The 12,592-nt window shown below is 40.1% G+C and overlaps 1 protein-coding gene across 9 annotated transcripts in view; it reads right to left on the reverse strand.

Annotated features, from left to right (window-relative positions):
- kiaa1217 (KIAA1217 ortholog) overlaps positions 1–12,592 on the reverse strand; it is a 120,402-nt gene that overhangs the window by 40,788 nt on the left and 67,022 nt on the right. For 7 of the 9 annotated variants that reach the window (XM_075452114.1, XM_075452109.1, XM_075452118.1 and 4 more), the window contains one exon: positions 6,167–6,453. In XM_075452114.1, coding sequence (XP_075308229.1) covers positions 6,167–6,453 — 287 coding nt within the window. Of the gene's footprint in view, positions 1–3,963; positions 4,208–6,166; positions 6,454–8,806; positions 8,912–12,592 lie in introns of those variants that run through there. The other 2 variants (XM_075452115.1, XM_075452116.1) reach the window with 2 other exon arrangements.

A 12,592-nucleotide genomic window follows, 5' to 3' on the forward strand; every position in this document is an offset into this window, starting at 1 on the left:
GAATCTAGTCTTTTTCTTTAAACAAAAACAGCCTTTGCTTGTTTTCAAATCTTATTGCTGCTGACTACAACAAAATCTGTATCAGCAGGACAATCAAGATGAAAACTGTGCATTGGTTAAACTGAAATTCCATGCACAACATAATACTGAAAGTGTATGCACATCCAGGCTTGAAGAGATGGAAATCAGAACTTAGGGAATAACCAAAACAAAGTGTATTACGATTATTTAATCATTTACAATGAAGAGGAAAACTTACTGTGTCAATAATGAAATCAAACTTATTGGTTTTATTAAATGGATCATGAAATATCGGCTGTGTTCAAGTTTACATGTTGTCAAAAACTGACCAGTTTTCTTGAAAATATAACATAATTGTATTATGGTACATAAAAAAGTGATTTAGGTGTCAATTTTACTAATTATATGTGAGGAGCTATTTCAAAATGGTCTCAGCTTGCATTTTTGGGAAATGTTTTTGACTGACAGCATCAGCATTGGGCAAGTGATCCAAAGAGCCTTTGTCTTGAAACTTGTTTTAACACAGAATTGGGCAAGCTGCTTGGTAAATGCAATGAGCTGAGCAAACAGTTACTGTACATTAAATGTAATTTCATTACGGTGGACCGCCTCTGAAAATTGGAGCACGTAAGGCTACAACCACATGGGAAGACAATTTATTTATCTTCTTTTTAATCAAACTAACTTTATACAAAGTCAGTGGCATGTCAGAGACCATTTAAACTGTCAGACAGATATTGAGTTGTATTGTTGTAATAATGTGTTTATTGAACAGGTTTCACTGGTGCAACAACACGTTCTCAAAAGCAAAACACAAATGTCGAGTGTGTATATTAGTCTGTGTATCTGTGTTATACCGATGTGGTCAATTTACAGTACATTCAGGATTTAAGTGCACATGTCACCAGAGGCGTTTCTGATGGCTACTGTCATGAGCTCATACTAATTCTGATCCTTATCTCAAATCCAAAGAGTCTATTGCTGCATTCAGCTGTGTCTGGGAACTTGCAATTTCCAGGCTCTAATTAGGAAAAAATAAAAATAAAAAATTCATAGAAAACAGCACATATTTCCTTGCTGATATCAGCTTTCGCATTTTGTGTCAAACTCCCAGAAGGACCTCCCGCAGCAATGCAAATGCAAAACCTTTTCCTGGAATTCTTGATCTGATTACACATTGGACAAAGTAACTTTCGCAGCTTGTTAGGTAATCTCTTCCTCAGTTAAGTGGACTATATGACTGTTCATGAGAGTTGCTCAAAAGAAGCAGTAAAGCACACTTGGTGGCAGCAATGGATTTATCCCACCTCCTGGATTGGACGCACTGATGTCAAAAATGATATTTTGAGCTGAGACTTCCCACTTCCATTAAACGCAGCATGTTTTTAGCTCAGCTGGGCTAGAGGTATGCTAATATGTAGCTTGTGTGGATGGTCCTGCAGTGCCAGCCAGTGTCAGTGCTACCACACCTCTGATAAATGGATAAATGTAGCTCAGTTTATAATGCCACTACCTATTTTGAAGCCACCAATTATTATATTTATATATTAGATATACATTGTTAATATTAACCCAGATTAAACCAATTAGAAATCAGTTTTGATTCTGGTGGTTTATTCTGTTCAGTGCCAATTAAACAACTTTTTAACAACCAAAAACCAAAAAACACCAAATTATTTTTACAGAACAACAATATGAGCCCCAGTCAAACAGAAGGCAATGGTCCCATCTTGATGCTAACACTGTTATCATAATCTGTGCTCTCATCAGCCAATCAATTATCGCAGCTTAAAGTGACAGACAGGTCTGTCACTTTGCTTCTCTGTTGCCAACAGCTGCAGACAGCTGCCCTAACATGGCCGCTCCACTCCGTAGGGAAGCCAAGTCACAGCTCATCACACACACAGAAACTGACACACAGGCGGAAGGAGGGAATTCAGAGTGCGTGCGTGTGTGTGTGTATGTGTTTGGGATCGGTCAAGCAGCTCAGTCGGTCCTAGTCATAGCCCCCGGGCGGAGAGTTAGAGGGGTGAGAGGATGGGTGGTAGTCAGGCCAGTGGGATGTTATCTCATCTCCCTTGGGTGGGATCCAGCACTTTGAAGGTCTGATGAGGAGCAGAGGAAATTAAACCACTTGCTTTTGTTGTGGGTTTGATGATCGCAGAAGAAGAAAGAAGAGTGGTATCTCATGCAGTTCAAGTCAGTCAGTGTATGTGTGATCATTTGTGTGGTCATTCCGAATGGAGTGAGGTCACCCACTTTACAGACTATTGTGACATTATCTTCTCAACCTCCACCTGACCTTGATAAATCTCCGCCTTTGTAACTCAAACCCCATGAGACATTTCCTTCTCACCTCTGAAGCATGCACTGCCACTGATGCTGCTTTTCCTGTATGATCGGCATCTTTACATGTATGTGGGAACCGCAACGAGTCCTCCCCTCTTTCACACAACAATGCAACCGTGAGCAAAGGTAACTTAGTCTTTCTTCACAAAGCTGAATAATGAGTCCCCCCCAGACCACCAAATGACAAACACTTCAATAAACATTTCATTTTCTGCAGCTTCTGTGAGGGGTTTATGATTGCATTACTCTTGACACCCCGAATGAGATTATGCCAAACAGGATTTTCAATCATCTTGCCAAAAATTCATGCCCAAACCAGCCTGTTTTATGACAGCATCTTGCGTCTTCTTCTTTGACATAAAAAATTCAAGAGCCATCACCACTCAAGTCTCATCCCACACATCAGAATAACATATGAGTTGCTTCATTCCAAAATCAGTTAAAAGTGACAGGTCTCATGAACTGATAGTCAGCACCAACACATCACTGCATCTCTCATCTCATCTCGGAGCTTTTTTTTTTTACATTATCTCTACCAATGTTAAAGCATTGTCTGATACTCAGCTGCCCTTGAGTACAGTTGGTTCCAGACGCAATTCTTTATGAGCCTGGAATGGCCCAAATCATATTTTGGATAATAATTCAGAAACACAACAATATAAAGTTAACTTGATGGCAGGCAATCAGTTGCCCTTGTAAATACTTGCAAAATCAGAAAAAAAACAACTAAAACAAACCACAGCATTCCTGGGCATGTTACAGGCAATATAATCACCAAGACAAGTCCCACATTTGCACATCTGATTGCACCAAGAATGAGATGTTACGGCAAAGTCAAGAAAATTGACAAATCATCATGAACCAACAGGTTTTACTCAGAAGAAAAAAAAGCAACTCTCCACTACATTTTAAAATTGAATCTTGCTTAAATGATGTCAACAGATGAAAACAACAAGTCTAAGAATATAAAAGAATATGATATAATTGAAAAAAATACTTGAAAAACAAAACGTTTCCTTTAACTTCTTCCTGGTGCCTTTGAGAGAATCGTGAGGTAACAACAGCAACCAGACGTGCCACAACCATCAACAATCTATAACTGTCTATAACTGTCTATAACTATATCATGACTTTCGTGCATAACGCAACATGCAGTATGGTTTTAAAAAAAATAGAAGAAACTAATACAATCACAATAGATCATTTGTCTTGCATTTAAAACGACACGCGTACCCTGTCCTTAACATTATGGGGAGATGCAGGTGATTGCGCCCTTTTGAGTTACCACAGACTACCTCAAGGCGTCGATCTAATTATCAGTGAAGAGAAAACATCCGTTGCGGTTTGAGTTTTTCTGAGTTGTTTAGGGTTCCTCATAAAGTCCCACGACACGCAACATTCGCCTCTTGGAAGCTTGCAGCACCTGATAGCGCTGCTGAACGCCGCGGTTATTAAAAACTTCAACTCTTTACTCTCTCCAAAGCGCAACAATCCGCGCAACGGTGCAGTAGCTGGCAACTCACAATGACACACGGGGTTGTTTTAAATGGGTGCAAATGCACTTACCGCAAAGCCCTTTTCGATATATCCTACCTTTAATGCTTCCGATCGGAACAACTGGCCCCGATGTGACACATGTATTCCAGTCTACGTAAAAAGTTTCTGCTTTTTTTTTTTCTTTTATTCCTCTGCAAGTTTCACGGACGGAGAGCCATGCCTATAGACGATCGTCAGGTCCATAGCCCGCTCTGCAGAGCGCTCCTGCACACACACGCAGCTCTCACAGAGGCAGTCCGCTCCTACAGGCACCTACACGTAAACTGAGCCCCTCCAGCAGCGACATCATGAGTCACGACTCTGACTCCACCCCAGAGCTGATCATACCTGTCTGACAACTACCCAAACCTCAAGCCTTCCCTCCGTTTTTCATTTGTATACATACATCAGTGTTTTAATAAGTGAAGGGAAACAAACCAGCGCACCATAATACATCATGAGTCATATTAGGCAGCTGCATATGCAAAACTACAGAGTTCAGAACTGAAGCACCGCCTCGTGAAAAGGGTTTACTTTGCATGCTGGTCTGAAAACTGAACGCAAAATCCCTCTTGTACAACGCCTTGTACAATTGCCTGGAGCTCCCTTATGGCTCGGTGCTAGTCTCTCCATTAACTCAATTGTTTTGGATACAAAGCCAGTTTGCTCTTCCCTTTTGTCTCCTCTGACCCAGAGCAAACACACAAGACAATGACCAGGTGAGCAAAATGTCCACCTGGAGACTCAATCTGTGTTGCCCTCGCTGTTAACTTCAGAAAGCTTAAAGGCACAGCCACACTTTATAACCTCTAAAAGCTCCAAAACAACACTGGGAAACATATGGGTTATACATCACTCTGTCGCCTAGAATATACAAGCCTGCCTGAAGCTATAAGCAAGTCAAATATGAGTGATTAAAACAGCAGAGAATGGCCAATTCAAACTTTTTTGTGGTTTGCGTGTTTCCTACTCCCTCATAGTTCACAGTTTGCAGCTGTGGGAGGGAAAACATGACAGGCAGATTTATAGGATATAACTCAACCTGCGGCAAAAAGAGAGGTGGAATAGCTTTGCCGTGTCACTGCAGTCTACAAAGAAAAGTAAAAATAACTGTAATTTTTAAACACGCTACACTAAAGCGCTCTACACATAGTTAAATGTCACAGTAGTCATAGTTTTATAGTTAATCGATGTATGCGTATCTTCAATGAATTTTCAGACGCTAAATGCAGTCGTACTGGGATTAACTGAACTCGACTACAATGTTTTGGCAAATACAGTTGTTTCAAATGTTCATAAATTGGTGACAAATCTACCTTCAGGCAAGACACAGCAAGCACCGTGCAACTGTGAGACAAGTTGAAAGAAGACATCCATAAATCAACTTCAGATCTTTTTTTTTTTTTTTAACTTTAGTTTGGACGTATTTACAGATCATCGCATTTTAAATGAGATCATGTCTCATATTGAATTTAAATATGAAATATTTATATAAATAAAACTCAGGTTTTAATGTAAGCAATTGATTTTGCAGTTGAGTTTCTCGGGGATATTTGCTAGTTTTTTAAAAGTGAGCTAGAAATCTCCACTTTAGTAGCACCTCCCTCTAAATCTGTTCTTACCAATATTCTGAAGGTTTTCACCGAGGGGTTTACTCATACATAATTGACAGCCTGATTTATATCACACTTTGTTCCGAGAAATCATAGTGAAATATTTTTATATTTTTTTTAGATATTTTTTCTGATTCATGGAGTGATAAACAATAGATATCTAAATTCCCCACCACTGTGTGCATCTTAGACTTTAATGTGTCAGCAGAATGGAACAATGAACCAGGCTTTATCTTATTTTCAGACTTCTTCTCTGGAAACTTGGAATCTGAATAATTGAGATCTCTATCTGCCCTGTTCATCCAGAGTGCAGTTGTAACATCAGCTTGTTACAAATGTATCAACTGAGTCCTTGTGATCATTTGTTTAGTTGTAGAGATGACAATAAAGCAGCAAAAAATATGTTCAAAAGGGAGCTGCTAACTTATTCAGCTGCTAACGCACAGATTAATTCAGCAGGAAATGAGGTTTGGGGAAAATAAATTGTTGGGCCAGGAAACCTAAAGCTGTGGCCTAAAAAAAAAACTGCTAAACTCGTAACAAATATTAACAATACATATTAAAAGTTCATATTTCATATACTTTTACTCCAGTGTCTCTAAAGTCACAATGTGAGCTCAACCAGTGAACTTTCTGAACTCACTGACCTGCTCCCTCAGCCTTTCCTGGTGTCCCATGATTGCTGAGGCATGGTGGGGGTATTTCTGCTTCAGGTGCTCCAGGAAGGCCTCCCTCTTCTTGTCCATATCTGATGGCTGCATAGCCAGGATCTCTTTGGAGCTGCGGGCCCCTCCTAATGTGTGCCTTCGAGGGACGGTACGGCTGCCTTTGGCGTCCCCTTTTGAGGGAGACGTCCCATTTGGGGAGGCCTGTCTGCGACTTACGTGCTCGGCGTCCTCTGATGAGGTTACCTTCAGGTTGCTTTTGTTTTGCTCTGTGGGGGGCAGAGGAGACACAAAGACGAGGGGTTAAAATAAATGTAAAGTGCTCATAGGCATGCAAAAAGTTAAGCACAAAACTTTATACTTTTTGGGAGAATAGAATAGTGACGTTGAAAAAAATCCATCACATCCTGACATTTATCACATTTGATCACATTTACCAAACTTCTAATTACATTATAACATTGAGGCCCTAATGTCATCTTTGTATTGAAGGGTGACAACATGCCAATATTTTAGGAAAGGTTAGATCCCTATGAGTCTAGTGTAGTGTAAATCTAGTGTAAATCTCAAATAATTTGAAATAAATAACTTCATCTACAACTGGCATCCCAGAAAACCCAGAACAAATAGGGAAACCTTTGGTGCAAAAAGAAATCAAGCCCAAAATCTAATTGAAGGATCTGCAGGTAACTATTTTAGTGGTTGGTGTTAACATTCAAGTGTTTGTTAAGTGTTTGCAAAAATTTAGACAGATTTGACTTGAATGGGAGGTGTGCCTGGAAAAAGCATTTGCTGTCCAAAAAAAACATTTGAGCTAAGCCACTGTTTGGCAGAGAATATAGAGGCAAAGAAAATAAAGGGCTCTGAAAAGGTGAATCAAAGATAGAGTTGTTAGGTGCAGACCAAGGGTTTGGTGTTGTTTCACAAGCTGCATTTCCATTCGCTAGCAAAGGAAGTCTTTTGAAGAGTGAAAAAAAAAAATCTAAATCAGTCAGTTTCCATTCACTGGTTTAAGGCAAATAAACTAGGCTTTGTTGTGTTGCCACAGGGCAGACGTTTAGGCTACATTGCTGGCAATCATAGTTAAGTAAAAGAAGCAGTTGCCCTAACCTGAATCTAAATATCTACAATGTAGAACCATTCGTCAGAAAGTTGAAGTTGAACTGGATGTGGATCTTTTTAGAGGATAATGTTCCACAGCACACTAACAATTCCACCAAGGGATGGCTCAAAAAGAAGAAATGGAGAGAATCTGATCAAGCAAGTCAGAGAGCCAAGATCCGAATCACACTGAGCTTCTATGGGGTGTTAGAAATGGACAATACACTGAAGACAACATCTCACACACTGAGCACAGAGCAGTGATTGATGAGCTGACATCAGACTAGTGGTACTGTGTCAAAGAGGTTTGAATGTTTGCATGTTCAAAAGTTAAGAATTTCAATGGTGTGTAGTTCTTTTTTTGCATGACTGTATGTTTTGACATCAACAGCTAGTGCGTACATGTTTGTCATTATCTCGCAGTTCACGAGGAAGGCATGTCAAGGCCAATAAACCATCTGAGATATAAAACTGCAAAAGTGCTACTTGTTTCCTGATAAATGCAATCCTCTTAATGTAACATAACTACGTACAGTTTAAAGCCTATCTTCAAAAGGTTATTTTTTTGTGCTGTAAATGCAAACATTGACCGATACGCAGTTGTTTGTCTTTTTCCAGATAATGCAAGCTTTTCCATAGCATGACAGCAAAAGAAATGTGTCATTAAGCATGTGTCCGACTGGAAAACTGAAACTTTATATGTGAAATAAGCAAACAGATGGTCCTCCTCAAGTACATAAACATTTTTAAACCTTTATAATCTTTTATTAATCAATCACAATGTTGAGCACTGTGAAGATCAATCAAAGTGAAAGCAGTGAGATTTGAGAGGAGGAGAGAAAAGAAGAGAGGAAAAAAAGGGAAATCAAGAAGGATGGCTGCTCGAGTGTGAAAACAGGGGATGAAAAAGCAATAAGGCTCATCGTTTGTCTTGTTTTGTGGGCACGTATCGAGAGTTTTAATGTGTACCTTTCAGAGGGTAATGTCAGAAAATAAAGGACCTCTTGCAGAGTTCAGCTCTTCAACAGCTGAGGTGTAAATGTCCATTGATTTGCCACTGTTTTGTGAGTTGTTTAATAAAACATTAACTTTCTGAAGGCTAAGGAAAAATACATCTCTTGTCTTGCACTCAAACATAAATTGGATCAGATGTAAAGGTAACAGTGGATATAACTACTGCAACAGCTGAACGCCTGCATTGTAGCCGCATTTTGCTTCTGTGTGCTATTGACTAAATTTCTTCTTTCTTATCTATTTTGTTTTCACAAATTGTTTTGATCAGTAAACCCAAAAAGCAGGTATGGCTTTTGAGAAATATAAAGTGGCAGTGCGTCACCAACCAAAACCCCCACACTACCCAAGTTCAGAGCCGCAGCAGGTCTTATGTACTTCCAGTCCTATTTTTAACTCCCAAACACAGTATCCCCACTGCTAACTAAATTACACTCAGCAGACAGAACACACTCAAACCTCTAAAGGATGAGAATTAATTTGCGGGTGGCATGTCACAAAGCGCTTTACCTTCCCCAAGTGAGCAATCTTTGTCTTCATCTGCAATTTCTTCTTCCATTGCTCTTTTGAATCAACACACCCAACGCCGGTGAAAAAGCCAAGCTGGGAGAATCAGCTAACTGCTTGCTTAGAGATTCCAGACGTAGCTCACATGGAAAAGAGGGCCTGAGATAGGCCCTGCCCCACAGCCCCAGGATAGACTGGTGGGGATTTAGAAAGTCAACTGCATTCCAGGACACTGAGCGACTAGACCCTCACCCACTGGCTAAAAGCTCTACTGCTGCTTCAGAGTGGTCATAGAATGAATGTAGATGTGGAAAAAAAAGAGAGAAAATATGGGACACTGTTAAAAGGTACAGACCAGATATACTCATAAACCCAGAGGCTAACAGGTGTGAAAATCCCTGACCCACACATACACACACTTTCATATACACTTCGTCTGCTCCTTATCAAGACTTTGTCTGGATGCTGTCTCTTGTGTAGCTCTCCGTCTCCAGTGTGGGGCCCTACAGACATTTGCATGCATCCAAATGTGTCATCACCTACCTATGAGCCACAGCCAAACTGCTCTCAGCATGTGCAGCCAGCTAAAAAGCGATCGAGTCATCTGATCAACAAGACAGAAGACGACAAGTGCAGGTCCTGCAGGCATTGTTGTTTTTATTTTAAATTAGGAACCTTACAGCAGCCACTTAAGCCTTGTATTTACTTGTGTCTGTGGGCTTAGGGAGAACGCCGCTGTCCTCTTTGCCTGAGTCAGAAAACATGCTCGCTGGCTTTAAATATGTGTTTTTAAAGGAGGCGAAAGAGCTGCATCTGTGCATGAGTTAACATCTTTGCAGCTGCTGATGTAAGTGACCCGACCTGAATGTACGAGAGGAAGGCGCAAAGTGGCCTATTTTAACAAGAAAACGTGAGGGGATCAATGACCAAGTTTGTGATCCGTGTAATTAACACTGGTGGGATGAGTGCATGAGCAAACACAATGCAGACGCTGACATGTAATGTTGAACATATGGAGTCATAAGTTTGCTTCTTTCACCCTCACATATGCTCAAACACTTATCACTTACTCATTTAGTCATACTTTTAAGCTGATGTGATTTTGTTCATATTGCGCTCTATAATGCTCTTTCTCTGTATGATTACTGAAAGCAGGCAAAACAGCGAATCTACTTCAAATTTGCTCTATCTCTGACTGTTTGTACTACTGCTTAAACGTTTAGCTGAGAAAATCTGACATTGATTGGTCTTTCTTCTTTATATAAAACAGCACCCACTGATAATGATTACACTGATCCTTCAAAACAACTGGTTATTGTAAAAGCTCACATACTTTTTCCCCTGACCGATAAAATCTAATCATTTTCATTAATGAACAATTGGCAAAATGTAATATTTTGGGGTATCTAATTAGGATTTATGTGGACGTGTGAAAGTGTGTGATTCATTGCATATTTTTGGTGCTCAATCATTTTTTAAAAATCCTTTCCTTCAATAATCAACATGGTTACAGAGTATAGAATATTTAACCTGTGACAAACTTTTCTTTTTTTATAAATCTGCAAGCACTAGTGTTATATAATTGAAAAAAAATTGCAATCCTAAGTCAACACAAAGAACTAAATGACTTAAAAGGCAGCAGTAGTGGTGTCAGTGTTTATGTGTCAAGTTCCTCTGACACATCCATCACCCCAGCCAGCCAACAGGTCAGTCTTTCTGAAACCAAACCCATAATCTAAGCAACTCCTCCAAACCAGCAATTACACCCTATGGTCCAAACAACCTGCCCTCCTTTGCTTTTTACTGTCAGCATTCCAGGCCATAAATGACCTCCTTCTTCAGGAGTGTCACAAGGGATCTCCATGTGAATTGTATCAACGGCACCAACGGCTCAAAAATGTCATTTTCTCTATCACAGCTGCCAGCGTTGAGTAAACGATGGCCCCTTTCAGCTGAAAGACAACAAGGAGCATTTGCTCGTGAACACCAGGTTTACAAGCTGCAGGGCCTCCTGCTGTTTGCAGTGACTTTTCTGTCCATCACTTACTTATGGAGGAATGCATCAGTGTGCACACGCCAACTCTCCCCAACTATTACTGTCCCATAACTATGCAGTGAGATACAAAGCCCTGTTGTGTGCTATAAAAGCAGGGCTCACATGGCAATACCCTCAAGCCATGAATAGTGATACACATAAAAGCGTCGTCCCCTTTTGACTGTGACAGAATCTTTATCATGTAAAAGTTATCAGAGTTGAAATATCAAATGATCTGTTCATATGGAAGTGAGCCACATACACAAAACTTCTTATTCAAATTTGATAAAAAAATAAATCAAGCTTCTAATACTGCTGTAATATTCCTTTCAACAAGACTATTAGACGGAATTAGACGATAAAACCTCAACTTCTTTTGTGGTCTACTAACACCGGAGGCTGTTTAAAAAAATAATAATTTCACGATTAAGCAGATATTGGGCCACAAAGAGACACGTTATCTGATGTAACTGTCTGGAATTCCATGCCTGTGAGTTGATGGAAGTGATTAATAGGTTACTGAAGGAGATAAGAGAGGATTTTCATTGACTGGTGAGCTTCACTCAGGTGGAATAGTGTTTCGATTCATGGCTGTTCTTTACTTGTTGTTTGTTAGTGTTGTGGGCCAGGCAATGTATTTGTTCCACAGACAGGTGTAGCTTGTTTTTAATCTGTTTCAATTTATTGTTGCTCTTCGGTAAAGGCATTCTCATATCCATTTTTCTTAGTAAGTAATTGTTCATTTACTGGTTCATGCTTTTATTTTGGGCATCTAATTGGTTTACATGCTGTCGTGTTAAAAAAAACAAAACATTGTCAGTCTTGCACATTACATTGCTGAAGCATCTTTTGCCCCCTTCTGCCTGAAACACTATATTTAACCACCTGTCTCCATAAGGCCCCCAGATCCCAAAAAGGTTTGCTTTGATTGGTCAATAATGGCCTGGCAGCTGCTCATACTTTATTCAAAATATGCCAAGCATGCCACCAGGTAGGCATTATCCTTATAGACAAGTGTGGGAAGAAATGCCTGGATTGATGAAGCCTTTCAAACAGTTCAGGCACAATGTTTTCTTTAGGAGAAAATCCACACTTTTTTACAGACTTTTACGAAACTGAAAAATTGAAGAATTCTCTTTTAAGCAGAATGTGCACCTCAAACATTCGTGCATGTTCTCGCAATTGCTTTGATCAATGAAGGGACGGCAAGTAACAGCTAATAACAAAAGTTTCACAAATTCACATTCGCGCTTCAGACGTTAACGGGCTGGCTTGTTAGTCACTTTCGATGGGGTGAAGTCTTATATTGTCAAATTGAATGCTCGGTCCTTTGCTTTGTTTTGGCAGAGAAGTTTGTAGTGGGAAGCTGAGAATAGTTCAACTTTCCAAGTTGCAGCGGAGGCGCAAGCCAATCAAATCACATAACTAATCGTCCATTTGATCAGGCTCACCGGCCACCAAGCGTTTAAGCATCACTCCCATGTAAATCCTGCTTTATAGCTGCACATTTTATCTTATTTAGATTTATTGTTAAGCAGTCTGACAGCAGCAAGAAGGAAGGACCTACGATATCGCTCCTTCACACACTTGGGGTGAAGGAGTCTGTTGCTGAAGGAGCTGCTTAGTGCACTGATGGTGTCCTGCATGGGGTGGGAGACATTGTCCATCATTGATGTTGGTTTTGTTATCACCACCTGCACTGAGTCAAGGGGGCAACCCAAGACAGAGCTGGCCTTCCTCTTGATCAGTTTGTG

The sequence above is a fragment of the Odontesthes bonariensis genome, chromosome 20 (genome assembly GCF_027942865.1).
Source record: "Odontesthes bonariensis isolate fOdoBon6 chromosome 20, fOdoBon6.hap1, whole genome shotgun sequence".
NCBI lineage: Eukaryota > Metazoa > Chordata > Actinopteri > Atheriniformes > Atherinopsidae > Odontesthes > Odontesthes bonariensis.